This window comes from Callorhinchus milii, unplaced genomic scaffold (genome assembly GCF_018977255.1).
Source record: "Callorhinchus milii isolate IMCB2004 unplaced genomic scaffold, IMCB_Cmil_1.0 Scaffold70, whole genome shotgun sequence".
Classification (NCBI taxonomy): domain Eukaryota; kingdom Metazoa; phylum Chordata; class Chondrichthyes; order Chimaeriformes; family Callorhinchidae; genus Callorhinchus; species Callorhinchus milii.
The window spans coordinates 193,408-219,678 of record NW_024704811.1 but is presented as its reverse complement, the minus strand read 5'-3'; the positions used below and the strand labels follow the sequence as shown (position 1 = coordinate 219,678).

Genomic DNA, 26,271 nt, shown 5'->3' with positions numbered 1-26,271 from the left:
GTCTTAAGGAAATTATGATATTTTTTCTTTTTTTTTTAGATAATAAGAGTAGGTATCACGACCCTGTATTTGGCGTCTCCCCCCACACTGTCTGTCCTGACAAGACAACCTCTTACCCTGTGTTTTTTCTCGCATTCCTCCCCTCCCTCTCATTGTTCCATCATCTCTTTGATGGAGAATTAATTGCTGGAGAGTTTTTTTTTGTGTGGATCAAAAACCAATGTTAATGAAAGCCCCGAGACATAAAGGATTAAGATCAGTGGAACAAAGTTGGAGTGTTTCCTGATGGGAGCGGAGAGGCTGTGGCGCGCGCGTGTGGGTGGGTGGGTGGCGGGAGGTGAAGCTTAGGTGGTGATATGCGATTGTCTGTTCTCCACTCAAGGTTTCCTCCTGGGCAACCTCACCCCCAGCCAGCTGCAGACTGTGTCCCTCGAGCACGTGTGTGCAGGTGACGTGCCTCTCCGACCTGCTTATACCCCCCCACCCCCCCCCCCCCATTCTGCTGCCCAATGCCTCCACTTGAGAGAAGGCACCTGTGCAGGAGTGAGAATAAATAATCGCGCGTTTGGACCAATGTTTGGACAAAATTATATTTGTGTAGGGCTTTTCACGTTGGGAGGACGTCCAAAGGCGTTGGATAGTCAATGTTTCGGACCCGAGCTGGGGGTCGGGATCGGGTAGGGTGGAAGGAGGGTGGTCGAAGTTACGGTTGAAGAGGAGGGTCTTGAAGGAGGCAAAGGAGGGGTGAGGCGGAGGGACTGCAGGATGGAGTCACAGAAGGTGGGGATAGGGTGGCTGAAGGCTCACCCGCCAATGGGGGGGGCAGGCGAGGAACAGGCTGCAGTCCACTGAGCAGAGGGAGCGGGCAGGTTGGTAGGGGGTTAGGAGGTCACAGAGGTAAGGGGGGAGCAAGGTCATGGGAGGGCTTTGAAAGTGAAGACCGGGATCTTGAACTGTATGCTGTGTGTGATGGGAAGCCATTGGAGTCGGGTGAGGATGGGGGTGATAGGGTCAAGGAGCCTGGTGCGGGAGAGGGCACAGAGTTCTGGATGATCTGCAGCCTATGGAGGGAGGAGTTGGGGAGGCCGTCAAGCAGGGCATTGGCATAGTCGAGCCCGGACGTTATGAATGCTTGTATGAGAGTTTCAGCGGCCTGAGGGGTGAGGCAGTGGCAGAGTTGGGCGATGTTGCGGAGGTGGGGAAGGTCATGGCACGGATGTGGGGAGAAAGGACAGTTGAGGGTCGAACAAGGCGCCTAGGTTATACACGCTGTCGAGATTCTCAAGGTGCTACAAATAATTAACTGAAGTCTAGTGACTGTGCGTTTTTGGCAAATGCAGCAGCCAGTAGGTACCCACATCACACCCGCTCTGGCCGGGCTCCACTGGCTCCCTATCACTGAACAGATCGATTTCAAGATCCTTCATGCTCTGGCACCTCCCTACCTCTCCGACATGTTTACTACCAATCCACTGCCCGTTGCCTCCATTTGGCTGGCTATGGCCTCCTGCATGACCCTCGTGGCCTCCGCTCCATTATCGGCAGGTGTGCTTTCAGCCACTACGCCCTAAAACCCTGGAACTCTCTCGCTCCATCCCTCCGCCTTGCCCCTCCCTTCCCCATCTTCAGGTCACACGTGATGACCTTCCGCTTCGACTGTGCCTACGGTCACCTTACTGTGCCTCCCTTGACAGTGGCAGTGTGCTCCGCCTGTGTCAAGTGCTCCGGGACACTACCCCACAAGTTACTGTTAGTTAAACACGCCTCAGGTTACCCAGCAGTACGTAGGAACCCGGTTGTTAGTAGATTGGCACATCGCTTTTCCGGGGGCAGTAATCCCTTTAAAAAAAAGTTTTAAATAATAATTTGGTCGCTCAATCCACGACTGTTTGTGGGACACCGCTGTGCACAATTTCACCCATAAACCATACAGTCACTACCTTCACAGTATATTCTGCGAAGCGTTTTGAGACGTCTTGAAGACGTGATAAGGCGCTGTATCAAATACACGGATTATTACATTATTATTGTTGATTCCGACAGAAAGGTAGAAGGAGCTCTACTGAGACTGACTGCAAGCTGTGTTGTGACTGGTTTGTGTGGGGGGGGGGGGGGGGGGTGGGGGGGGCGCGGTATCTGAGCTGCACATTGTAGACGGGTGATGTAAGGGAGAACGAGGGGTTAAGCTGTGGGAGCACAGACTGTCAGGTTGAAGCAGTAACAATAGCAATCCTGTTCCCTAATGATGGGGGCCGCCTGGGATTGTGCTGCCTGGCTTCCTGGAGGCCAGGAACTCGCTGAAAATGTTCCAGGTGTGGCCGCGCCGAGCGAGGGCAAGGTGGTTCCGGGACTTAGCAGCCCCGCAGGGAGACGGCAGCTGTGCGAGAGGCTATAAATCAGCCCCCCACTCCGCTCGGCGCTGCCCTGCTCACAGCCCCTCTCCTGGGGCCCGCCATTCATCCTGCTCCCACATTCACTATCCAAACTCGCTACTGAAAAGGTAAGATTATTTTACTCTGCCTGGCCAGCGAGGGAGCGGGGGGCGTAACAACCAGGCAGAGCCACGCAGCCAGGCCACATCCTCGTCCTCGCCTTCAAAGCCCTCCACGGCTTTGCTCCTCTGTGACCTATTAGCTCCTTCCCTCGCTGTCGGCCAACTCTGGTCTGCTCCGCGTTCCCCACCAGCCCCTCACCATCGGTGGTCAGGCTTTCAGCCTCTCTGGCCCCACCCTCTGGAACTCCCCATCTCCCTCCCCATCTCCTTCAAGACCCATCTCAAGACCCTCCTCAACTACATCTTTGGTCACCCCCCCCCCCCCCCTCCCTCGATCCAATGTTTTTTTCTTCTTGCCCCCGCACTGCCACCTGCGAGGTAACACAGGGCTCCATCCTTGGCCACTTCTTTTACTCATCCACACACTCCCTCTCGGCGATGTCATCCGCAGACATGGGGTCAACTTTCACATGTATGCAGATGACATACCAATCTACTCCTCCAGCTGCGACTCCTAGTCCACTGATGTCCTGTCAGCTTGTTTGATGGACCTCAGGGCTTGGATGAGTGTAAATTTCTTGCAGCTGAATGTCAGCAAGACGGAAGCCATACTCTTTGGCTCCCGTCAACGTCTTCTCTAATGCGACTCTGAACTTCTCAACCTCCCCGGACTCTCCCTCAGACTCACCGAACCCGCAGCTGAAACCGATGCCCTCCTCGCTGGCCTCCCCAGCTCCATCATACACAACATCCAATTAATTTAAAACTCCACCGCCCAGATACTCACCTGAACGAAACTCAGTACCCCCATCACACCAGTCCTTCCCAGGCTCCACTGGCTCCCAATCCCTGAACGGATCAATTTCACGATTCCTCTCACTCATCTTTAAATCCCTTCATGCCCTGGCGCCTCCCTCCCTCTCCGATCTGGTTACCACCAACTCCACCACCCGCTGCCGTCGCTCCGCTGGCTCCGGGCTCCTGTTTGTCCCTCCTCCCCTCCGCTTCACCATCGGTGGCCGTGCCTTCAGCCTCCATGCCCTGAAACCCTGTGGAACTCTCTCCCTCAATCCCTCCGCCTGGCCCCCTCCCTCCATACTTTCAAATCACGCCTAAACACCTTCCCTTTTGACCGTGCTCATGGTCACCTCTCCCCCGGCTCGGGGTCAGACTCCGCCACTGTGAGGCACTCTGGCATTGCATCCCCGGGTGAAGGGCGCTATATAAATATGCAGTTGTTGATCCCAATCCCCTGCTCGTGTGAAACCCTTGACTGCCCAGTGCCTTGGGACGTCCTACTGACGTGAAAGGCGCTATACAGATGTAATTTTGTTGTTGTTGTAAATGTAACGTTACTGTTGTGTGCTCTGCCAGTTTCTCTCTCTGTGCGACTCTCTCAGTGCTGTCTGTCTCTCTCTCTCCCCAGCGATCCTCATGCTGCTGCAGGACGGTTCGCCAGAAGTCAGGATGAAAGCTGCCGAGGCTCTGAGCCTCCTGCACGGATTGTGAGGGACATCGATTCCTCCCTACTCCCCGCGGCCAGTGCTCTCTCTCTCATTGTCACTCACAATCCAGAGCCCTCAAGGAGAGAGCTTTGCTGCTGGACCTCGAGACCAAAGGCCATAGAGGGAGTGGGAGAGTGTTGTGTGTGGTCGGTTGACACGTTGGTGGGGATTGTGTGTCTTTGGTTGTGGTGCTGTACTGGGCAGGAGATGGTGTATGTGAGGGGCCAGGAAACAGGAGTCTGACTGGCATTGTGGGGTCAGCCATTCTGACAATGGTACACCCCCACCCCCCCCTCAACTCCTCCCAGTCTATGCTGCCCGTCGCTTCCCATGTTAGTTACGGGTTGGTGTGGGTGGGGAGGGAATTAAAGCCACATTTTGTAATGGTTAAATGTGGAGAAGGGGGTGGGTGGGGGGAACCGTCCTTGCCCTGTACTCCCCTCAGGGGGGAGTGGGGGAGAGCCAGGCTGCCAGCCTCACTATGTCTCTCTCTCTCTCCCCACCCACCCCCCCTCACCCCAAACACACAAGCTGTCTCACGTTTCCGATCGGTTTAGTTGTGACAACCGCCCGCCCAGCTGTCTCCAATTGTAAACTGAACAGTGAATGTAACAAGTCCTGTAAATCACTGTGCAAATAGGGTGTAGAATTATACACATCTCAATTGTATATCTGATTAAAAGCTGCCTTTTCACTGGTTTCTCTCTGTCACTGTCTCGGAGGGGAGGTGGGTGGGGGGGGGGGGGAAGGGAGCAGCAGTTCCTGGTGCTGACTCTCATTATTCACTGAGATAACAAAGCTGTAGAATTAGGGGAGAGAGAGAGTGTCCCTCTGTGTTATAAAATAATACTCCGTGCATTTGATATAGTGCCTTATCACATCGTTAAGACATCTCAAAGCGCTTCACAGGATATACTGTAAAGTAATCCTTGCAATTTGATACAGTGCCGTTATCACGTCCTCCAGACACCTCAAAGCGCTTCACAGAATATACTGTAAAGTGATGACTATATTGTGCGAGTGAAACGCGGCAGCTAATTGAGAACAGCCGTGTCCCACAAACCGTCGTAGATTGAGTGGCCAAATTATTTTTTTAAAGAATTATTACCCCTGGAAAGCGATCCACCAATCGACTAACAACTGGGTTCCTAGTTACTGCCGAGTAAACACAGGAGTGCGGAGTAAGGAAACGTGCCCAATATTTCCCACTGCCCAGGAATCAAACCCAGGTCCTCGCGCTTGTGAGGCAAGTGCTCTAACCACTGAGCGACAGGACCCCACAAAGCCATAGCACGACATAGGGAACGGCCTGGAAAAGGTCAGCAACTGCAGTTGTAGCCAAACACAAGAGGACAATCTGTAACGTCCACCTGAACAGGCAGCCGGCACTATCACGTCTGAGGACATCTCATCAGTCAGTGAGTGCCTTTCACAGCAAGTGGTGGTGAGGAGAGATTGGAGCTGTTTTGATGTGAAAGTGTGAGAGACAGGAGTGCGGAGAGCAACGGGCAGCTGCTGTTTACATCATCTCTCGGCTGTAAATGAGAAGGCCAGAGCGGAACTTGCTGTAGTCAGTTCTGACTATTCCTGAGGGACACAGAGACGGGACAGCATTGCTCACTCACCTGTAAACTGCCTATTCCTGAGATAAAGAGCACATACAGGAGCCAACACATTGCGTTCAATGCCTGCACTCACTCCACATCATTGCAGTGCCCATCCTACCCTCTCCCTACCTCTCCCTCCCTCCCTCCTTCCTTCCCCCTCCCTCTCAACTTCTAACCCACTCCCTCTCCAGAGAATGTGGGCAAGACTGCCAGCCCCCCAGTCGCAGGTCCCCAACCCCTCGGCTCACAGGGACAGTGGTGAGAGATGTAGAGCTGAGTGAAGCTGGCAGGATTGCCTCCTCCCCCAGGGCTGCAGGCCACTCGCCCACAGTCTAACCCGGGCTGCAGTGGACCAGTGAAGCGACGGACACAGAGATGAGCATCTGCTGCTTTTATTTTCACTGATAAAAATGAAAACCATCAAAGTTTAGGAGAAAAGAGTGATGGAACCGGCTGACCTGATGCAGGTGCAGAGCACGATCCTTATTACAGCCCCCTGCCCATGGGAGGGTGAGGGGTGGTGGTGGGAGGGGAGGGGAGGCTGCGAGGGCGTGTGGGGAGGGTGGTAGGTGAGGGGATGCCAGGGGAGCTCAGGTGAAGAGCCGGATGGTGCAGTCTGACCCCGAGGAGAAGAGCCAGGGCTGTGTGGGGTGGAAGGTCAGGTCCAGCACACCCAGGTCTCGGGTGATGGTGTGGCCACGCAGCAGCTTGACGGGGACAATGAGAGGGTTCTGCAGCAGGTCACTGTGAGAGGAAGAGACAACCTTACCATATGCTCCGTACACAACCACAAGCAACTAGACACAAACCTCGCCTCTTCCCCCCCACTCCCTCCCCTGCATGGGAAAATCCCAACCTGCACACACCTCCCAGCCTCCGACTGCACCAGAGAAAGAGGAGGCCGAATCCGTGAGAAAAAAAGACAGAGGGAGGAGAGACAGAGAGGGAGAGGAAAGAACAGGGAGAGGGAGAGGAGAGATGAACGGAGAGCGAGAGAGGGCGAGGAGACAGGAACAGATGTCAACAAATTTTATTTATATTGCGCCTTTCAGAGGAGAGACGGACAAAGGGAGACAGAGGAAAGAGAGGAGTGACGTGTTGGACAAACAGCCAAAGAGGAGTCGGAGCAGAGGGAGAGAAATTAGATGAGTCAGAATCCAAAGGGGAAAGAGGGAGAGTTAAGAGTGAGTGAGAGTCAATCCGAAGGGGAGAGGGAGAGTTACGGAGACAGTGAGGGTCACACCTACCTGTAGACCATGCCATGGCAGACAATGACGGTGCCGTCGTCTGAGGCGGAGGCGAACAGTGGGTAGTGACGGTGAAAGGCCACGGCTCTCAGGGCTTTCTTGTGATGTCTGTAAACAGGGAGGAGGTAGAGTCCCGTCACTGACAGCATTTCACACCATCTCTCAGCTCCTCACAGAGAATTGCTGTCAGTGGGACTATTTGCAGACAGACAACAGGCTCCACTGGCACCTCCTCCTCACCTTCAATACCTCCACAGCCTCGTCCCACCCAACCTCTGCCATTTTCCGTTAACCAACAGCCCTCTCCCCCCCACCCCACCCCTGTCTACGCTCAGAACCTAGCTCCTGCCCTCTGCAACTCTTCCCAAATTCATCCTCCTCCGCATCCAGCTTTCACAACTGTCTCCTACTGACTCCTACTCTGGGCACCTCCTCTCCCCACCCGGACCCTCACCCCCACTGTTGTTGTTTGTCTCCAGGCTCCGTCCCATCGAGGACCCTGACTCCCTCTCAGTAACGTTTCTCTGTGTGTGACACAGCACAGAAACAGGCCATTCTGTCCAACAGTCCGTGGCCCGTGTTTATTCTGCCCAAGAAGAACCCTCCCACCCCTCCTATTCCATTTCCTTCTCCAAATACATTGACACTTTCTGCTTCAACCACAGCCCCCGGCAGTGAGCTCCACTGCGAGGAGGTTCCTCCTAAACTCCCTGTTACTATCTTGTATTTCTAACCTCTAGTTACAGACACATCAGCAATTGGATCAACATCCACCTTATCGAATCCTTCACAATCTAAGAAACTCCCGGCTCTTTTCCAATCTCATGGCAGGATGTTTTATTGTCCACTTGAGCCCGTGGGACAGCACCCCCGACAAGGCCAGCAGCAACGGAGACAGACTAATACGTGACAAACACACACAGGGAAGGGAAGCCATCATCCCCTCTCACACAAAGCTCTTCTGAGAGGAAGTGATTGAAAGACGAGAGACTGACTGACCTGAGCACTTTGTAGGGTTTGGTAGAGAGATCCAGGTCAAACCACACCAGCCGGCTGTCATAGCTGCCACAGATCACATTGTCACCTGCCAAAGCACAGGAAGGTTAGACCACAGCTCTGGCCAGAGTCGCAGGGATTCCCCCCCACCCCCAAGACCCACCCGCCTCCCTCCACATTCTCCCAAGAGCCTCCATGGAGTCACAGCCTGCGACCCTTTCGGTTTGTGCAGTGGACAGAGCAACAGCTTATATTGATCTCAGACTGGGAGACTGAAATGTCCGTGGATTACGTGGGCTCTGGTTGCCCTTCACTTGCACTACCAGCAGAGGGTGCTGTACAGGAACCAGCAGCAGAAGCCTTGGCTAATTTTCACCTCCCTCGCCCCCCCCCCCCCCCCATTTAAAGTTGGTTTTAATTCAAGGGATGAAATTGCAGAATTATAACAATCTTCATCACGTCGCTGAGACATCTCAAAGCGGTTCACAGAATATACTGTAAAGTGCAACGACTTGAGTATTTTGTGGGCGAAACGTGGCAGTCGATTGGGCACAGCACAAACAGTCGTGACCAAACTGAGTGACCAAATTATTACATTTTTTTGGAGAGATTATTACCACCAGAAAACGATCCGCCAATCGACTAACAACCGGGTTCTTACTTACTGCTGGGTAAACAGAGGCGTGTGGAGTAAGGAAACTTGCCTAAGGTTTCTCCCCACCTGGGAATTCAACCCAGGTCCAATCCGCTTGCGGGGCGAGTGCTCTAACCACTAAGCTACGGAACTCCGTGTGAGAATGAGGGGACCTTGAGACCCACCTCGGGTCTTTCCCCAGAGTAGGGGAGAAGGTGAACCTATAACTTTTTTTAAATACATAAAATACAGGTTGCTGGTTGCCTCCCGCCCGCCGGTGTGACTGACCTCCAGGATGCACGGCCATGCTGGACACCCACTTGCAGTTGGCCAGCAGTTTCTTGGTGAGCTCTTGCTTGAGGAGGTTGTAGACGCGAACGTAGCGCTGGGTGGCCACGAAGAAGAAAGGCCGGATGGGGTGGAAGAGCACGCACTGCACCAGGCCCTTGTTCTTGCGGAAGGGGTTCTGGCTGCGGCGCTTGCTGAGCTGGTGGATCAGCACCTGGGCGTTCCCGTTGTCCGGAATGACGGTGGCAAAGTAGTCGCCTTTCCCGTGCCAGGTCACCTGCTTCACTGACTGCTCGGGGTGAAGAGTCGCTTACATTACACAACATTCGTGTCACGGCAAGAGGCCATCTGGCCCATCGTGTCTGCGCTGGTGCTCGCTCCCCCACTGGAGCTCTCTACTCTAACCCCATTCCCTGCTCTTTTCCTGGAACAGTTAGTCAAGGATTTGCATCCGAGCTGGTGGTTGGGATCAAGGTGGTTGGGGGTCAGGGAGGGTGGAGGTAGGAGTTTGACCGAAGACGCAGTCAAAGCGGAGGGTCTTGAGATCTGCCTTGAAGGAGGTAAGGGAGGGGCGAGGGGAAGAGTTGTGGATGGAGTTCCAGAGGTTGGCGGAAGAGAGGCTGAATGCCCAACCACCCATGGTGAGGTGGGTAAAGTGGTGGACGTGGAGCAGGGAGTGGGCAGATCAGTATGGCAGGTATGATGGGCAGGTCAATACCCCCCACCCCCCCCAGACAGGATCATTCACTCACACACGCGCGCTGCATTCTCTCGCTTGCTCACTCGCACGTGGCTGTTACCTTCTGGTGTTTGACAGTCAGACGCAGGCCTTTGCTAAAGGCCTCCCCCTCGGCGAGGACCCACTGCACAGGCTGAGGAACAGGGTCCTCGGGCTCCAGGAAGGAGGCGATCAGCTGATCTGTGCTGATCTGCAGCAGCTTGTCCCCCAGGCCTGGGTTAGCAATCACCACACACTGCTCCCTGCAACACACACACACACACACACAGTTACCTACACACACACTACAACAGGGTCAGCTTAATAATAATAATAATCCTTGCATTTGATATAACGTCTTATCATGGTCTTCGGGACGTTTCAAAGAGCTTCAAAGAATGGACGGTAAAGTGAATTGATTGCATTTTGTGGGCAAAACGCGGCAGCCAATTGGGCACAGCAGCGTCCCACAAACAGTCAGAGGAGAGCTCTGTGTGTGTGTGTGTGTGTGTGTGCCCGGGCTTGTACAACGTGTGTGTGAGACTGGGGTACAGTTTGTGACAGGGGTGCAGTGTGTGACTGGGGCACAGTGGGACTGGGGTACAGTGTGTGACTGACTGGGGGCTCCTAGGTACTGGTGCGGGTGTCACTCACACAGTCAGGGCCACCAGGCAGAGGGTGGGGTTGGGATTCCAGGTGATGCTCTTCACAGCTCCCTCCACCTCGAGGGTCTTCATGCAGCGAGCGGTCGAGACCTCCCAGAAGCGGACGGTGCAGTCATCCGAGCCTGAAAACCACAGTGTTCAACAGCCAGTGACACATCCCCCGCCCTCCCCACTCGAACCTCCGGGCTGGAACTACAGCACAGACATGGGGGCGTCCTGCAGTCACAGGAGCAGTTACACTGAGGTCTGTGACTGTTCAGGTGGATGTTAAAGATCCCGCAGCGCTTTTGGAAAAGAGAAGGGAGTTTCTCTCTCCCGGTGTCCTGGCCACCAATCCTACACAGAAATTGGTCACTCACTCCAACTGTGGGTGGGACACTCCAAAGCAAACCTTGCCAGAGAGAGCACGTTTTGGGTCAGCTGGGTGTCTTGACACACGCGAAAACCCATCACCGTGATTAAGAGTCTCCACACACCCCACCTACACGTGGAAATCCCAGAGATAAGATTGTTGGAATGGAATGTGCTCTCTCCCCCTGGAGGGATGCATCCTGCTTACCTAATTCTGGAGAGTATTAGGTGCAAGTTGGCAAGAACCAGGCCCAGAGTGTGTGGTGGAGTAACTGCTGGAGCCTAACCAGCTAAAAACATGTAGCTTGTCCTTGATATTGCTGTCTAGCAAACTTTCCCGCTGCTTGTCCAGCTAGGACCACCCTACCCATCAGGGCTTTGATGGATTATAACAATACAGTCATAATCCTTGCATTTGATATAGCGCCTTATCACGTCTTTGAGACGCCTCAAATCACTTCAGAGAATATATTGTAAAGTGAATTGACTGTATAGTTTGCAGGCGAAAATCGGTAGCCAATTGTGCACAGCAGTATCCCATAAACAGTCATGGATTGAGTGGCCAAATTATTATTATTTTTTGAAGGGATTATTACACCTGGAAAGTGATCTGCCAATCGACTAGCAATCGGGTTCCTACTTACTGCTAGGTAAATAGAGGCATGTGGAGTAAGAAAACTTGCCCAACGTTTCACCCTGCCCGGGAATCGAACCAGGGGCCCTCGCTTGCGAGTTGAGTGCTCTATCCACTACACTACAGGACTCCACAGTTAACACACACACACAGAAACTGAGTGGGAAGAAACCTGGAGTCAGAGAGAGATAGAGAGATAGAGAAAGAGAGTGTATGAGTGAGCTCCCTGTACATACCAGATGCCAGCCATTGGCCACTGGGAGAGACGCTGATACACCGGACCAGGTTGGTGTGGCCGGAGAACACCTGCAAACACAACACAGTGGAGGAGCTGTGACAGTGATCTGTGTGTATGTGAGCTGTGTGTGTGTGTGTGAACTGTGTGTGTGTATATGTGTATGAATGAGCTGTGTGTGGTTCCGTGAGCGAGTTGTGTGTGTCTATATGTGTGTGCGTGAGCTGTGTGTGTGAGCTGTGTGTGTGAGCTATGCATGTGTTTGTGAGCTGTGTGTGTGTGTGTGCAGATCCCTGACTGTCCAGTCCCTTGGGACGTCCTCCTGACAGGAAAGGCACTATACAAATATAATTTGTTGTTGTTGTTACTATTGTGAGCTGTGTGTGTGTGTATATATGAATACGCGCGCGTATATGCATGTGTGTGTGAGCTGTGTGTTTGTGTGTCTACTGGGCTATGTGTGTGCGTGTGTGTGTATGTAGCGATTGTGAGTTACCTACCAGAGACTGCGTGGTTGGGAACGGCTGGAGATCCCGGGGTTTGGGAAGTTTCGGGATCAAATCCTCGGGATCCACATTGACCTGAGAGGAAATGGCAGTGGGGTCAGTCACTAGCCCACACTGTGTCAGTCTCTAGCCCACACTGTGTCAGTCACTAGCCCACACTGTGTCAGCCTCTAGCCCACACTGTGTCAGTCTCTAGCCCACACTGTGTCAGTCTCTAGCCCACACTGTGTCAGTCACTAGCCCACACTGTGTCAGTCTCTAGCCCACACTGTGTCAGTCTCTAGCCCACACTGTGTCAGTCACTAGCCCACACTGTGTCAGTCACTAGCCCACACTGTGTCAGTCACTAGCCCACACTGTAAACGGCAGTCACTGGCCTGCTTACCCGCATCTTCCTCTGCCGGGGACACAGGTACAGGTCGAGGCAGCGCTCGAATCTCTCGTGGATGAAGCGGGAGTAGGCAGGGACGGCACGGAGACAGTGGAAGGCCTGTGGGAGGAAGTTCAGCTTTCGTTCCTCCGGCTCCTGTTGTTCCCAGGCCAGCTTCTGCACAGAGAGAGGACGGGAGGCTCAGAGGTGGGTCAGGGGCATCCAGGTCTCCAGCGGCGGGGCCAGCGAGGGGTGGGCGGGGCCAATAGCAGGCAGGGCGGGGCCAGTGGGGGATGGGCGGGGCCAATAGCAGACAGGGTGGGGCTAGCAAGGGGTGGGCATGGCCAATAGCAGACATGGGCGGGGCCAGTAGTAGAGAGGGGTAGCAGAGAGGGGCGTGGCCAGTAGCAGATAGGGCATGGCCAGTAGCAGAGAGGGGCGTGGTCAGTAGCAAAGAGGGTGTGGCCAGAAGCAGAGAGGGGCGGGGCCAGAAGCAGTGAAGGGTTGGGCCAGCATCATTGATGGGGGGCACAGCCAGCGTGGACAGGACCAGCGAAGGGCAGGGCCAGTGACAGGGCAAGGGGCAGGGCCAGTGACAGGGCAAGGGGCAGGGCCAGTGAGAGGGCAAGGGCGGGATCAGTGAGGGGGCAAGGGGCAGGGCCAGTGAGAGGGCAAGGGGCAGGGCCAGTGACAGGGCAGGGGGCAGGGCCAGTGAGGGGGCAAGGGCGGGATCAGTGAGGGGGCAAGGGCAGGGCCAAGTGGGGCAGGAAGGGGCGAGTCAGCAGCAGTGAGGTATGGGGTCAGCAGCAGGGAGAGGCGCAGTCAGCGAGGGGTAAGGGGCCGGGCCAGGGAGGGCGTGGTCAGCTGGAGGCAGGGCCAACTAGGGGCGGAATCAGCGAGGGCAGGAGGAGGGTCAGTGAGGGGTTGGGGCCAGCGAGGGGTTGAGGCTCCTGACCTCCTCGTCCGTCAGCAGGTACTCTGGCGGGGGATTGTAGGACTCCTCGTGCCCGGGCAGCTTGAGCTTGGGGGCTGGGACGTGCATCTTGTGTCGCCCCAGGATGGCGTTGGGGTCCTCCTTGGCCCACAGGTCATAGTACTGGGGCCTGGTATCCCGGGGCCGGTGAGGCTTGATCCAGCCCATCTTTATAGCGTGGACCAGTTTGGAGACCTACAGGAGGAGGAGGTAAAAAGAGGTGAGAGGCCCTGAATGAACAGCACGGAGACACACTGATGTGTGGGGACAATTTAGGACGTCACCAAAATAACGCATGGGAGAGGTCAAAATAATTTTTCTTTACACAGACGGTAGAGCATGGTGGGCCTGACCGATAATACTGGCTGAAGGCAGTATCTGTAACAGTTTGTAAAAGGAATTAGACAAGTATTTTAAACGGAAGAACATAAAAGTGTGTGTGGTGGTGGGGGGGGGGTGTGATGGGGGGGAATGTGTGTTTGAGCATGTGGGGGAGAGGAGACGAGAATGTGAGTGTGTGTGTGTGTGTGCGTGTGTGTGTGGTGGGGCGGGGGGTGCACCGAGTGTGCGTGAGGGGTTCAATGAGAGCTCTTCCAGAGTGCTGACACAGGTGCATAACATAACATGTAGGAGCAGGAGTAGGCCATTCGGCCCTTCGAGCCTGCCCCGCTATTCAATCATGGCTGATCTTCTAATCTAACTCCAGCTAATAACCTGGTCCTGCCTTATCCCCATATCCCTTAATCCCTTTTGCAATAAGAAATCTATCTATCTCAGTCTTGAATATGTTCAAGGACTGAGCGTCAACAGCCCTTTGGGGTAGCGAGTTCCTTTGAGTGAAGAAGTTCTTCCTCAACTCAGTGCAAAAGGACTGACCTCTGATTTTAAGGTTGTGGTCCCTGGTTTTAGTTTCTCCAACCAGGGAAACAATCTCCCACTATCTACTCTGTCATGCCTTTTGATGATCGTACAGGTTTCTATAAGATCCCCTCTAATTCTTCTATATTCTAGAGAATATAGGCCCAAATTGGTCAGCCTATCCTCGTAACTCATCCCCTTCATCGCTGGTACTAGCCTCCAAGGCAAGTACATCCTTCCTTAAATAAGGAGACCAAAGTCACAGTCCAGGCTGATATTGAAAGGATCTTCAGATGAGATGTTAAACGGAGGTCCCGTCTGTATCTGTTCAGGTGGACATCAAAGATCCAGCGGGGCTATTGGAAAAGAGAAGGGAGCATCTCTCTCCTGGTGTTCTGGCCGACAATCCTCCAGATAGATTTGGTCACTCTCTTTCATGGGTGTTTGTGGTTCACTGCTGTGTGCAAAACACTGACTACAGTCTGGCTTAGGCCCTCTCCCCCCACCCACCCCCACTCTCACCTTTTCCTTCTCAATGAGGGATGGGATGAAGCTGCGTTTGTGAGCTGGTTGGTTGGTCACAGGGTGGATCATCGTCTCATGAGTAAAGAAATCGACAGAAGGCTTAAACACAGAGAGAGATATAGAAAGAGAGAGAGAGATTTAGTACGATCAGATTCACTCCAATTTTCTTTGCTGCTTTGCTCAGGCTTTGGGCAGCACAGCCCGCAGGCTGAGCACTGGGCAGAAGAACGGGCTCAACAACACCAACCCCTCTCTGCAAATGTCAACAACAACAATGCATTACATTTATACAGCGCATTTCACGTTGGATGTCCGGAGGACGTCCCAAGGACAGTCAGAGATTTGTACCCGAGCTGGTTGTTAATAATAATAATAATAATAATAATAATAATCCTTGCATTTGATATAGCGCGTTTCACGTTGGGAGGACGTCCAAAAGCACTTCACAGAACACACTGTAAAGTGAATTGACTGCATACTTGTGGGCGAAACACGGCAGCCAATTGCGCACAGCAATGTCCCACACAGTCGTGGGTTGGGGTGAACAAATTATTATTGTTTTTTTTCTTGAGGGATTATTATCAGGCGTGCGGAGTAACGAAACTTGCCCAAGGTTTCGCCCTGCTGGGAATCGAACCCAGGTCTCTCGCTTGCGAGGCGAGTGCTCTAACCACTGAGCAACAAGACTCCACAAGTTCAGATGCTCCAAAGCAATGCTCCAGGTGTCATCCTTCAGGTGAGACAGTTTAAAAAAAACAAGGTCCTGTTTCCCCATCCGGGTGGATGTCAAAGATCGGAGTCCTGTAGCTCAGTGGTTAGAGCACTCGCCTCTAACCAAGTGAGAGGACCTGGTTTCAATTCGCAGGTAGGGGGAAATGTTGGGCAAGTTTCCTTACTCCACACGCCTGTGTTTACCTAGCAGTAAGTAGGAACCCAGTAGCTAATCAATTGGTGGATCGCTTTCTGGGGGTGATGATCCCTCCAAAAAAATAATAATATAAAAACGTTTGGTTACTTAATCCACGGCTGTTTGTGGGACACTGCTGCGCACAATTGGCTGCTGCGTTTAAGCCACAAAATCTACAGTCAATTCACTTTACAGTATACAATACAAATTAGATTTGTACAGCGCCTTTCACGTCGGGAGGACGTCCCAAGTATATTCTGTGAAGTACTTTGAGACGTCCCGAAGACGTGATAAGGCGCTATGTCAAATGCAAAGATTATTATTATTCAATTGACGCTATTGGAAAGAGCAAGGGGTTTCTCCCGCTCTTGTGGCCAACAATTCCCTATTAAAACCTGTTCAATTTTGGGTCTGTTTATGGGATTTTGCTCCATGTAAATTGGCTGCCGGGCTCACCTATATCAATACGCAGCGACTGCACCCTACAGTACATCCTGTGAAGTGCTTTCAGACGTCCTCCCAAATGTGAAAGACGCTGTCAAATATCCAATATAAGGCAAGAGAGAAAAAGGGCCTTAAGATGAGGAAAACTAGCAGCGGTGGGAGGCCACGTTTACAGGCAGCCCCAGAGGAACAGGAGTAAAATCACGTCTGCTCACAGGAATCCAGGCTGAATTCTTTTGGTGAAAGTTCTGAACGTCAGCCCAATCCAGCAGATTGTTGATATCACAGAAAAGGCTGTTGAGTGAAAACTTTCCAGAGGGATTCCTCAGGTTTGGAATGTGGCAGACGATCGTCGGGATAGCCCGGGAAGACCCGTGCTGTTGTCAACTTTACCAAGTGTGAACCACAATCCCAACCCACCCCCCCCCACCCACCCAAAGTTTACATTGGCTGCTCCCTTGCCTCAGCGAGCTTGTTTCATGTCCCCCACCCACCTCTTCAGCCCTCTCCACTTTTACAGCCCAGGTTCACGGCAGCCTGGTTTCAGCTCGACCTGTCAGACCCCGCTTGGCTATCGCACACTCCACTCCGAGACCAGTCACTGGGGGCAGGGAATCCTCCCACTCAGCCCCTGTTAACCCTGCAAGCCACAGTCCTAACGGTTGGGTGGCTCTAGTTGGACAAGCAGCAGGAAAGCTTACCAAACAATGCTCTTAATGGCAAACTACCGCAGATACCCCAACACACACTCTGTGCCCCCAAGCCTTGGCTCTTACCAACCTGCACCTAGTACTTTCCTGAATTAGGTAAGCAGGATGCATCCCTCCAGGGAGAGAGTGTGCATTCCATTCCAATAATCTCCCTCTTGGAGCCTTAGGCATGGTGATGGGTTTCTGCATATGTCAAGACATCCGGTAGAGCAAAAAAAAAGCTGCTGGAGCAGGCATACCTGGAGGGTGAGGTGCTATACTGGAGGGTGAGGTGCTTCAGTGAAGGGTGAGGTGCTATAGCGGAGGGTGAGGTACACTTGCATTGCTGACTGGCTGGCTCCGTGTGTAGACCGTTAAGGCCTGGCTTTTAAGGCCAGCGTCACCATTGTATCGAGGGCCGTACGTCAGCCTGGCTCAGCCTCTGGGTCAGGAGGTTTGGGCTCACACCACATGATGAGGCTTTGAGCTCACAGTCCAGGCTGACACTCAGCGCAATCCTCGAGTGGGACGAGAGTACATGAAGTCCTTTTTACAAAACAGAGATACGAGACTACGGAGGAGCTGGAACAAGCCGCCAGAGATGCATTTCACCTCCTCGCTGACTCCATCCATGTTACGGAAGACGTGACACTGAACATGGCGAGGGATCATTATCCGCCTTGAAGATGATGGCACTCACTCACTCACACACACCCCCACCCCCGAATCCTCTGGACGTCTAAATACAGTTAAACATTTGTACTGAATACAATTAAGTACTTCTAAATACAATCATCACCATCCTTTCACATGTTACAATTGTTGGTCATTGCATTCCAGAGAGAGAGAGAGGAATGGGGCAAGATGCTGCGTGTATTGCCCTGCTCTGTGCTGTGAGGGCAGACAGTACCTGGTGAGGATCGAAGGTCGAGTCTCCGAACTGGCCCCTCTGGATGCGGTGAATGAGGTCGATCTGCTGGTCGCTCAGACGGATCTCGGTGCCCGTCATCTTATCAGGAACCGTGCGCCTGTGGAGACATCAGAGCCGTGATGGGGACAGTCCGTGAGGACAGGGGTGAGAGCCCTAACCCGCCACTGAAACTCCTCCTGTGAGAGGAGGAGAGAGAGAAGGAGAGACGGGGAGTGGGGAGAACCCAGGCACACAACAACAACAAATTTCATTTATACAGCGCCATTCCCAGGAGCACACACCAATAGTCTGGGTTTTCCATCTTATCCAGAAATTCATCCAGCTCATCCTTGTTTCGGATTGGTTTGTAGATTTTCTTCCCATCCAGGTCATAGCCGATGTGTGGATAGTCCTTGTACCATTCCATAGGGATGTTCCCCACAGTGTTCCGAATATCCTGAAAAACAGGGAAGACCAAAGCATTACCATCCAAGTACCACCGCACAACTAAACTGGGCACCTTAACTAGCACTAACCAAAGAACTTTAACTCGCACTAAACCTTACTAAAGACCTTCATTCACACTAAATCAAATTAGGTAAAGCACTTTACCTAACACTCTAAATAAATAAATGATAATCCTTACATTTTTTCTTATCATTTGTAAAAAAGAATAATTTTTTTTGGAAGGGATTATTACCCCCTGAAAAGCGATCTGCCAATCGACTAACAAGAAGGTTCCTACTTCCTGATAGGTATGGAGTAAGGAAACTTGCCCAACGTTTCTAACCCAGGTCCTCTCGTTTGAGGGGCTCTAACCACTAAGTTATAGGACTTGTAGATTTGTCTACAAAACCAGTCCCTCTTGACAGTGTTTCTCTGACAGTCTGAAATATGCCAATGCCCTGCATGGATAAAGTTCCTTTCCCCCAGAGCAGCAACAAAATAATTAGTGAGAGTCGAGATCTCCCAAGGGCGCTGGGAAGCTGTTCCCCCTTGTCTGATCTCAGCAGCACACGTTCCATCTCGTTCCCTGGCCCAGCCGCCGAGCCAGCTAGCGAACGGGCAGGCTGTCTCTCTGTCTGTCTGTCCCTGGGATCTATTCTTTATAATAAAAACAACCCCACAGTCTGCCTGATTACCTCATGTGTGTGAAATGTGATGGTGAAGGTTATGTAAGTTTATCCTCCTCTGGATGCTGGCTCATCCCAAGCCAGGCACCCTGGGGGCAAGCTCTGGCCCCTCTCCCACACCCTCTCTCTCCCCCTGCCCTGAGGCGTGTCCGATTGGGGACATGGAGTACACATTACCTACGCCGATTAGGTTCCCTCCACCACCCAGGAGGCCGGTCTGATGCAGCTCTGAGCAGTACATCCTCACACCATTAAGCATAAAGAGATGGGAATGGATTGGTCACACGGGCAGACAAGCCTTTATTACAGACAAAGGCCAAAGTGTGTGTGTGACTCTGTGTCTGTGGGTATCTGAGTGAACTTATTAAATAAATGACTCCTTTGCATTTGATATACCATCTGTAACGTCCCTGCTTCTCAAACCGCATCACAGGGACTTATTGTCAACAATAACGGCTTGCACTTAGATCGTCAGCAACATCATTTTGAATTTATATAGTGCCTTTCACTTGCGGGTAGCATCTCGGAGTGCTTAACAACTGTTTCGACACTGAACTAACTGGGGAGAGGAGAGAGGTGACCATAGGCACGGTTTAATGTCTTATCTGAAGATAGCATCCTCCCTCCCAGCACTACATATAGCATTGATCCACATACAACAGTAATCCAGATTTTTGAAGGAATTATTACCCCCAGAAAAGTGATTCGTCAATTGATTAACCACAGGGTTCCTACTTACTGCCGGGTGAACAGAGGCGAGTGGAGTAAGGAAACTTGCCCAATGTTTCTCCGTGCCTCGCTTGAGAGGCTGGTGCTCTAACCACTAAGCTACAGGACTCAACCTGAGACAGCCTGAAAACCACAAGAGACCCTATTAATCCAATTTAAACACCCACTCTGTCCAACCACTAATCCTCAAAAGGAAACCACCCGGTAAGTATCATCCCCTGCTTATCTCCAGATCATCAAACCAAAGCTCACTGAAACCCTGACTTACTCTTTGACCGTGTCTTTCATCAACACCCTCAAACTCCGCTCGTCTCCGCCCTGCTGTGTCAGCGTCTTAGTGAAATGCTTTGAGATTTTTTTTCCGGGGGCGGGGGAAGGAGGGGATTGGAGGATGTAAGCGGGATCTTCTTGGAGCTCATTTGGCTCCGAGGTGACGTGCCTGGCAATAGAATGTCGGAATCGAGCCGGCCCTCTGTGACGGTCTCTAGTCCGGTTCCTGAGCCAGGCGGGTCCGCAGTATTCCAGGGCACCGCTGATGACAGCACAGCCCGGCCCTGGCTCAACATCAGGACTTGTAAGAGCAGACCAGTCGCTGAGGGCAGGGAAGCCTCCCACTCAGCTCTTGTTAACCCTGCAAGCCAAAGCCCTGGCAGGTAGGGTTAGGGCTTTTGCTGTTGGAAGCTTGCCAGGCACTGCTTTAGTGCTTTCAATTTGTGGAGTCCTGTAGCTCAGTGGTTAGAGCACTCGCCTCTCAAGCGAGAGACCTGGGTTCGATTCCAGGCAGGGTGAAACCTTGGGCAAGTTTCCTTACTCCACATCAAGAAAAAACCAATAATAAATTGGTCACTTCAATCCACGCCTGTTTGTGCGACACTGCTGTGCTCAATTGGCTGCCGCGTTTCACCCACAAATATACAGTCAATTCACTTTATAGTATATTCTGTGAAGCACTTTGAGACATCTAGAAGACGTGAAAAGAGCTACGTCAAATGCAAGGATTATTATTATTATTATTATTATTATTCAATGGCATGCTATGCTGATTAAATTCCAGCAGTTACCTCAACACACGCTCTGGGCTTCCCAAGCCTTGGCTCTTGCCAACCTGTGCTTAATACTCTCTGGAATTTGGTAGGCCTCTTGAGAGTATGCATTCCATTCCACGTGCAGGAATTTCCATGGGTAGATGACAAACTCTCAGGCAGACATGACAGACCACAAAAACCCTTGTCTCACTTGACAGCACTCGCACCTCTGAGTCAGAAGGTTGCGGGTTAAGCATCATGCTGGAACTTTAAACTCATATTGGTTTGGCTGCCTCTCCAGTGCAGTGCTGGGAGAGCACTGAATTGCTGGAGACGCTCGCCATCAAACTGATGCACTGTCTGGCTGCAGGTTCAGGTAGATGTTAAAAGATACCAGTTGAAAGCGAAGGGAGTTTCTCCCTGTGTCCTGGCCAACAACATCTTAGCTAAAATTGTCTATCGCCTTCATGGCTGTTTCATATCGGGGGGCACTGCTGTGCGCAATTGTGCTGCCGTCTTTGCCTACATATCCACATTCGCTCCATTTCACAGTGATTCCCGTGAAAGCACTTTGAGAGACATCCTTCCGACTTGGTAAGGCGGCGTACCAAACGCAAGGATTATTATTATCAGATGCAAGGATTTTATTTTTTTATTATTATTATTCATCCTGTGAGACGAGCTCTGTATAAGTGCGAGTTGGTGTGAAGAGCTTGGGAGGACCCGGGAGGGACACACCGGGCTTCAGCACTCCCTCACCAGGGAGAGCTGGCCGCAAGTTCGGGGTAACAGGGCGTGAGCCTCACTCGCTAGCATTACTGCACCTCACATCACAGGTTGAGACGCTGAATGCTCCGTGGAGCTGCCACCCTAGGCCTGTGGGGGGGGAAGCAGATATTGTATGTGTGAAAGTGTGTCGGGTCTGACAGGCCTGGCTGAGTGTAAGTGATCGCCTCCGCACTAATGTGAAATTTCCTGTACGGTGGCTCAGGCTTCTGAGAAACATTATCAGCCATCGCAATCCACCAAATGCGCCGTGAAATGTACCTCACATTCCTCCTCTCCGAGAGGGAAAGGGAGGGAACGAGAGAGTGTATATCAGAGCGTGTGTGTGAGAGAGAGAGAGAAAGAGTATGTGAGATAGAGAGAGAGACTGCGACAGACAGACACGTTTAAACACACACAAGAGAGGGGGAGATTTACAGACAGACATATACACAGTATGAGTGGGAGGGAGAGATAGAGTCACACATAGCGAAAGAGAGACGGAGAGTGAGAGAGACACATGCAGGCGTTCCCCAGGCCGCCTCACACACAAGGATTTACTTAATGCTGGAGGTAGGAGCCAGGAGCATGTGAAATAAGTTGGACGTTTCCCAGCCAAGCACTCAAATGAGCAGCATCGCCTCGGGAGCACCTTCACCGCCAGTCAGGTTACATCACACAACAGGAGGCAGAGGCAGGCAGTCTCTCTCCTTCCCTCTCCTTCCCTCCCCTTCTCTCTCTCTCTCTCTCTCTCCCTCTCTCATTGCTAGAGATCCTGACACCATCCAGCATGTGGACAGACCTGAGGTGCCAGGACACAGTAACCTGCCTTTACACCACATCACTCAGCCACCGCTGATCCCCGCTGTCCGGTCAGAATACAACAGCGTGCGAATCAGAAGCCTTGCGGTCACCAATACATTCCTGAAGCAGTCAGAGACGCCCGTCTCCCCATTCCTAAGGTTTAACAGCTCACAGTCCAGGCTGACAATCCAGCAGTCTGACAGCTTGGCTCAGCCACTCGCACTCTCGCCTCCAAGTCATAAGGTTGTGGCTCCAAGCCTTACGTTGAAGGTTTATAAGCTCACAGAATAGGAAAACACTGCAGTGTTATACTGGGGGGGGGGGGGGGGGGGGGGCGGGAATCTGATTGTTAAGGTGCTATGCGCACCTCCGAGAGCACACCCCACCACCGCCGAGCGAGCACAGAATAGAGAGAAAATGTCTCCTGGATCTAAACCCGTGAGAGGAACGTGAGAGCTATTTTCTCTACAGAAAATACTACCGCTCTCCTCTCACTGTGAGGTAGGTAGTCAGGGCGGATGAGCTCTGAACCCAGCCAGTGAGCTAACATAATAATAATCCTTGCATTTGATATAGCGCCTTATCACGTCTTTGAGACATCTGAAAGCCCTTCACAGGATACACTGTAAAGTGTAGTGACTGTGTGTTTGTGGGCAAAATGCGGCAGCCAAGTGCGCACTGCGGTGTCCCACAAACAGTCGTGGATTCAGTGACCGCATTATTATTTTAAGGAATTATTACCTCCTGAAAGCAACCCGCCAATCGACTAACAAGTGGGTTCCTACTACTGCAAGGTAAACAGAGATGTGTGGAGTAAGGAAACTCTATCTCCCTCCCTCTTTCTTTCCCCCTCTCTTCCTCCCTCTATCCCTCCCTCACCCTTATCTCTCTATCTATCTCCCTCACTCATTTCCCAATTGTGACCCTTTCATGAAATCTTGAAATAGTGGGTTCAAAGCAGGTTACGGGGAAAACTCAGAATGGAATGATTTGGAGGCCATTCGTACCATCAGGAGAGTACAGCTCTCTGTCCCAACACACACGCACAAATTGTTGTTTGTGTTGTCAGATATTTGTCCAGTCTCCTTTTCAATGCTATTAGAAGTTTCGCCTACAAAATATGCAGTCAATTCACTACCAGTGCTTTGGGACGTCCTCCTGACGTGAAAGGCGCGATACAAGTGTAACTTGTTGTTGTTTGCAGTATATCCCGTGAAGCGCTTTGAGACGCCTCAAAGCCTTGATAAGGCGCTATATCAAATGCAAGGATTATTATCGTTAGAAGCTTTGATGAGTTTGAAACAGGATCATCAGCCTCCATTCCCCACCAACCCCCCCACCACCTGTGGGCTCTAGTCCCCCGGTGATCGGTCAGCAGAACTGGCACAGTGCAGGGGGAGCCCTGACAACCTGTTCCACATGCTCCCAAGTCGATTTTCTGCTCAATTTATTTGCCGACAGTGTTTTCCTAATCGTTCCCAGCCTACGTTCACCAGATGTGCAAAGACTAAGACATGGAGAGAGGGAGAGAGAGAGAGAGAGAGAGGAAGAGAGAGACAGACACAGAGAATCGCAGTTTGAGAATGAGAGCTCAACAGTGAAAGGGTTTGTGAGTGAGAGGGAAAGAGAGATTGTTGTGAAACTCGGTGAGCGCGCAAGTATAACTCAGTGAACGAAGTCATTTCCAGCTTTATGACCTCACTATAAAGATTTTGGAGAAGAGTTAATAAGAATAATCCTTGCATTTGATATAGCACCTTATCACACCGCTGAAACATCGCTCAAAGCATTTCACAGAATATAATGTAAGGTGAATTGGCTGTATATTTTGTGGGCAAAACACGGCAGCCAATTGCGCACAGCAGCGTCCCACAAACGGTCGTGGATTGAGTGATCAATTTATTTTTCGTTGGGAGGGATTATTACCCCGGAAAGCTATCCGCCAATCGACTAACAACCGGGTTCCTACTTACTGCTAGGTAAACAGAGGTGTGTGGAGTAAGGAAACTTGCCTAAGGTTTCCCCCCTACGCGCCCCCAGGAATCAAACCCGAGTCCTCACGCTTGCGAGGCGAGCGCGCTACCCACCACGCTACGGGAATGCAGATAAAGCGCAGGTGAGGAAATGATAAATTGCTTCCTCTGTATTGGGCAGTAAAAAGAGTGAATGTTGAGAGTAGGGGGTGGTGGGGTGAGGGGGGGAGGGTTTGCTTCTGCCTTAGTCGTGTATCGACAACACAGGTCAAGATTACAATATTCCCAACAGGATGGGTCGCCCACAAAACACCCAGTCACTTCACAATATATTCCGTGAAGCGCTTTGAGATGCCTCGAAGACGTGTTCAGGCGCTATATCAACTGCAAGGATTATTATTAACATGAGTATTGCTATTGTGATTATTATGATCATTATTACTATTACTATTATTATTATGCTGATTCCGATTATTAATAGATAATTCCCCTCACATGGCTCTCCTCCCGGGCAGGAATTCTTCCCCGTCACCATCTCCTTCTGGGTGGGACAGAGCACCATTCCGCACAGCCTGTTCCTTTCAGAAGCTGACACTGACAAATCCTTTGGGAATGCTTCTGACGGGCAGTGTTATGGTGAACGGGAGGGGGCAGGGGGAGGGAAACAGGTGCATGTTAGGATCGGGCACATCCCCAGGGCATATTCTTTAAAGTCAGGAAATAAGAGCCTCAGGAGATAGCCGGCAGGAGAACGGACTTCAACAGACTCGCTCACAGAGCACGGCGCTGAAGAAAGGCGCCGGTAGGCGTGGTTTAATATCGAAACTGACAGACAATCGATGTCCTGTCAGAGGTCTCCAAGGACTCACATTGGCCACTTATTGCTTCAATCATTCAGATCGTTTCAGCAGATGTGGAAATCTCCTCAATACTCAACTGGTGGAGCCTTCAACCCCCCCCCCCCCCCCACCTCACTGCCCCACTTCTCTGAGCAGCGTAACCAGACGCGGGAAAGAAATCTGGAAGTATTTGCTCCACAGGGTTATCAGAATACGGCATGGCTTGCTCAGAAGTGGCTGGTGGAGCAAAATCAATGATTGGAAGGGGGGGGGGGGGGGGAAACACGGTGAGGTACACATTTAAATGGGAGCATGTGCAGAGGAGGATTAACGGAAGCAGGGAAAGTTGTTGTTAAACTCGAGGTGTGAGTGATACAGAGGTCTTGTAAGCGTTTACTGGCTGTCTCTGGCTGTGCTGGGGAAACACTTTCCTAGTGCTGTTTTACGGGATGACGCACTGGGCCATTTCCCCACATTCTGTGGAGCTGGGCTAGTGACAAATTTCCTTTCCATGCAAATGAGTCTCTCTAGTGCCAGACCCTATTACTGTCGGTTTAAAGTCAAACGACACAACAACTACAAAACCTTCCATTTCTATAGTGCCCCTCACACAGGGTACGGTCTCAGAGCCTGACACTGAGCCGCTGGGAGGAGGGAGGTTGAAGGGGAAGGTCATCAGACGCGACCTGAAGATGGGGAAGGAGGGGGCAAGGGGGCGAGATTGGGGGAGAGTGTTCCAGAGTTTCGGGGCTTAGTAGCTCAAAAGTGCGGCCACCAATAGTGGAACGGAAGGCACGAGGGACGAGCAGGAGGCCGGAGCCAGTTGAACGGAGGTAGTGGGTCGGGGAGTAAGCAGGTCGGAGAGGTAGGGAGGTGCCAGGGTATGAAGGGATTTGAAGATGAGTGTGTGGATTTTGAAATCGATCTGTTCAGTGATAGGGAGCCAGTGGAGCCTGGCTAAAACTGGCGTGATGGGGCTACAGAGTTTAGTACGGGTGAGTATGCCCACCCACCCCTCCACCCTGCCCCCCCAGGCTCATGGCACAGAAGAGCAGCCATATTAAAGTCCCCAAAATCCTCAACCAAGTTATGAAAACCGTGCTTGTAACCAACGCAAACTTTAACAGCAATTCAACATCAGTCTGTGTGTGTGTGTGTGTATGTAGAGGGGAGTTTTTTCCAAGAGATAAATAATCCTTGCATTTGGTATAGCGCTTTTCACGTCTTCTAGACATCTCAAAGCGCTTCACAGAATATACTGTAAAGTGAATTGACTGTAAATTTATGGACGAAACGCAGCAACTAATTGCGCACAGCAGCGTCCCACAAACCGTCGTGAATTGAGTGACCAAATTATTTGGAAACTTGGAAAATGAAAGAAACTTGCCCAAGGTTTCACCCTGCCGGGAATCGAACCCACTGGGAATGGGACTGAAAGAATGAAGGA

At 51.8% G+C, this 26,271-nt stretch overlaps 2 protein-coding genes across 2 annotated transcripts in view; one reads left to right on the top strand and one right to left on the bottom strand.

The window, feature by feature from the left end:
• Positions 1 to 4,486, top strand: part of LOC103183658 (maestro heat-like repeat family member 1) — a 33,419-nt gene extending 28,933 nt beyond the window's left edge. Inside the window, 2 exon segments of the mRNA XM_042345634.1 lie at positions 383 to 448; positions 3,921 to 4,486. Coding sequence (XP_042201568.1) covers positions 383 to 448; positions 3,921 to 4,003 — 149 coding nt within the window. The 3' untranslated portion in view covers positions 4,004 to 4,486.
• A 1,496-nt stretch (positions 4,487 to 5,982) lies between these two features.
• Positions 5,983 to 26,271, bottom strand: part of bop1 (BOP1 ribosomal biogenesis factor) — a 57,012-nt gene continuing 36,723 nt past the window's right edge. Inside the window, exons 4-16 of the mRNA XM_042345632.1 lie at positions 17,859 to 18,013; positions 17,557 to 17,674; positions 14,604 to 14,705; positions 13,206 to 13,418; positions 12,266 to 12,427; positions 11,875 to 11,955; positions 11,376 to 11,445; positions 10,144 to 10,276; positions 9,572 to 9,752; positions 8,772 to 9,060; positions 7,853 to 7,937; positions 6,854 to 6,961; positions 5,983 to 6,350 (exon numbers count right to left, since the gene is read on the bottom strand). Of these exons, the coding sequence (XP_042201566.1) occupies positions 6,197 to 6,350; positions 6,854 to 6,961; positions 7,853 to 7,937; positions 8,772 to 9,060; positions 9,572 to 9,752; positions 10,144 to 10,276; positions 11,376 to 11,445; positions 11,875 to 11,955; positions 12,266 to 12,427; positions 13,206 to 13,418; positions 14,604 to 14,705; positions 17,557 to 17,674; positions 17,859 to 18,013 (1,851 nt within the window). The 3' untranslated portion in view covers positions 5,983 to 6,196. The remainder of the gene's footprint in view (positions 6,351 to 6,853; positions 6,962 to 7,852; positions 7,938 to 8,771; positions 9,061 to 9,571; positions 9,753 to 10,143; positions 10,277 to 11,375; positions 11,446 to 11,874; positions 11,956 to 12,265; positions 12,428 to 13,205; positions 13,419 to 14,603; positions 14,706 to 17,556; positions 17,675 to 17,858; positions 18,014 to 26,271) is intronic.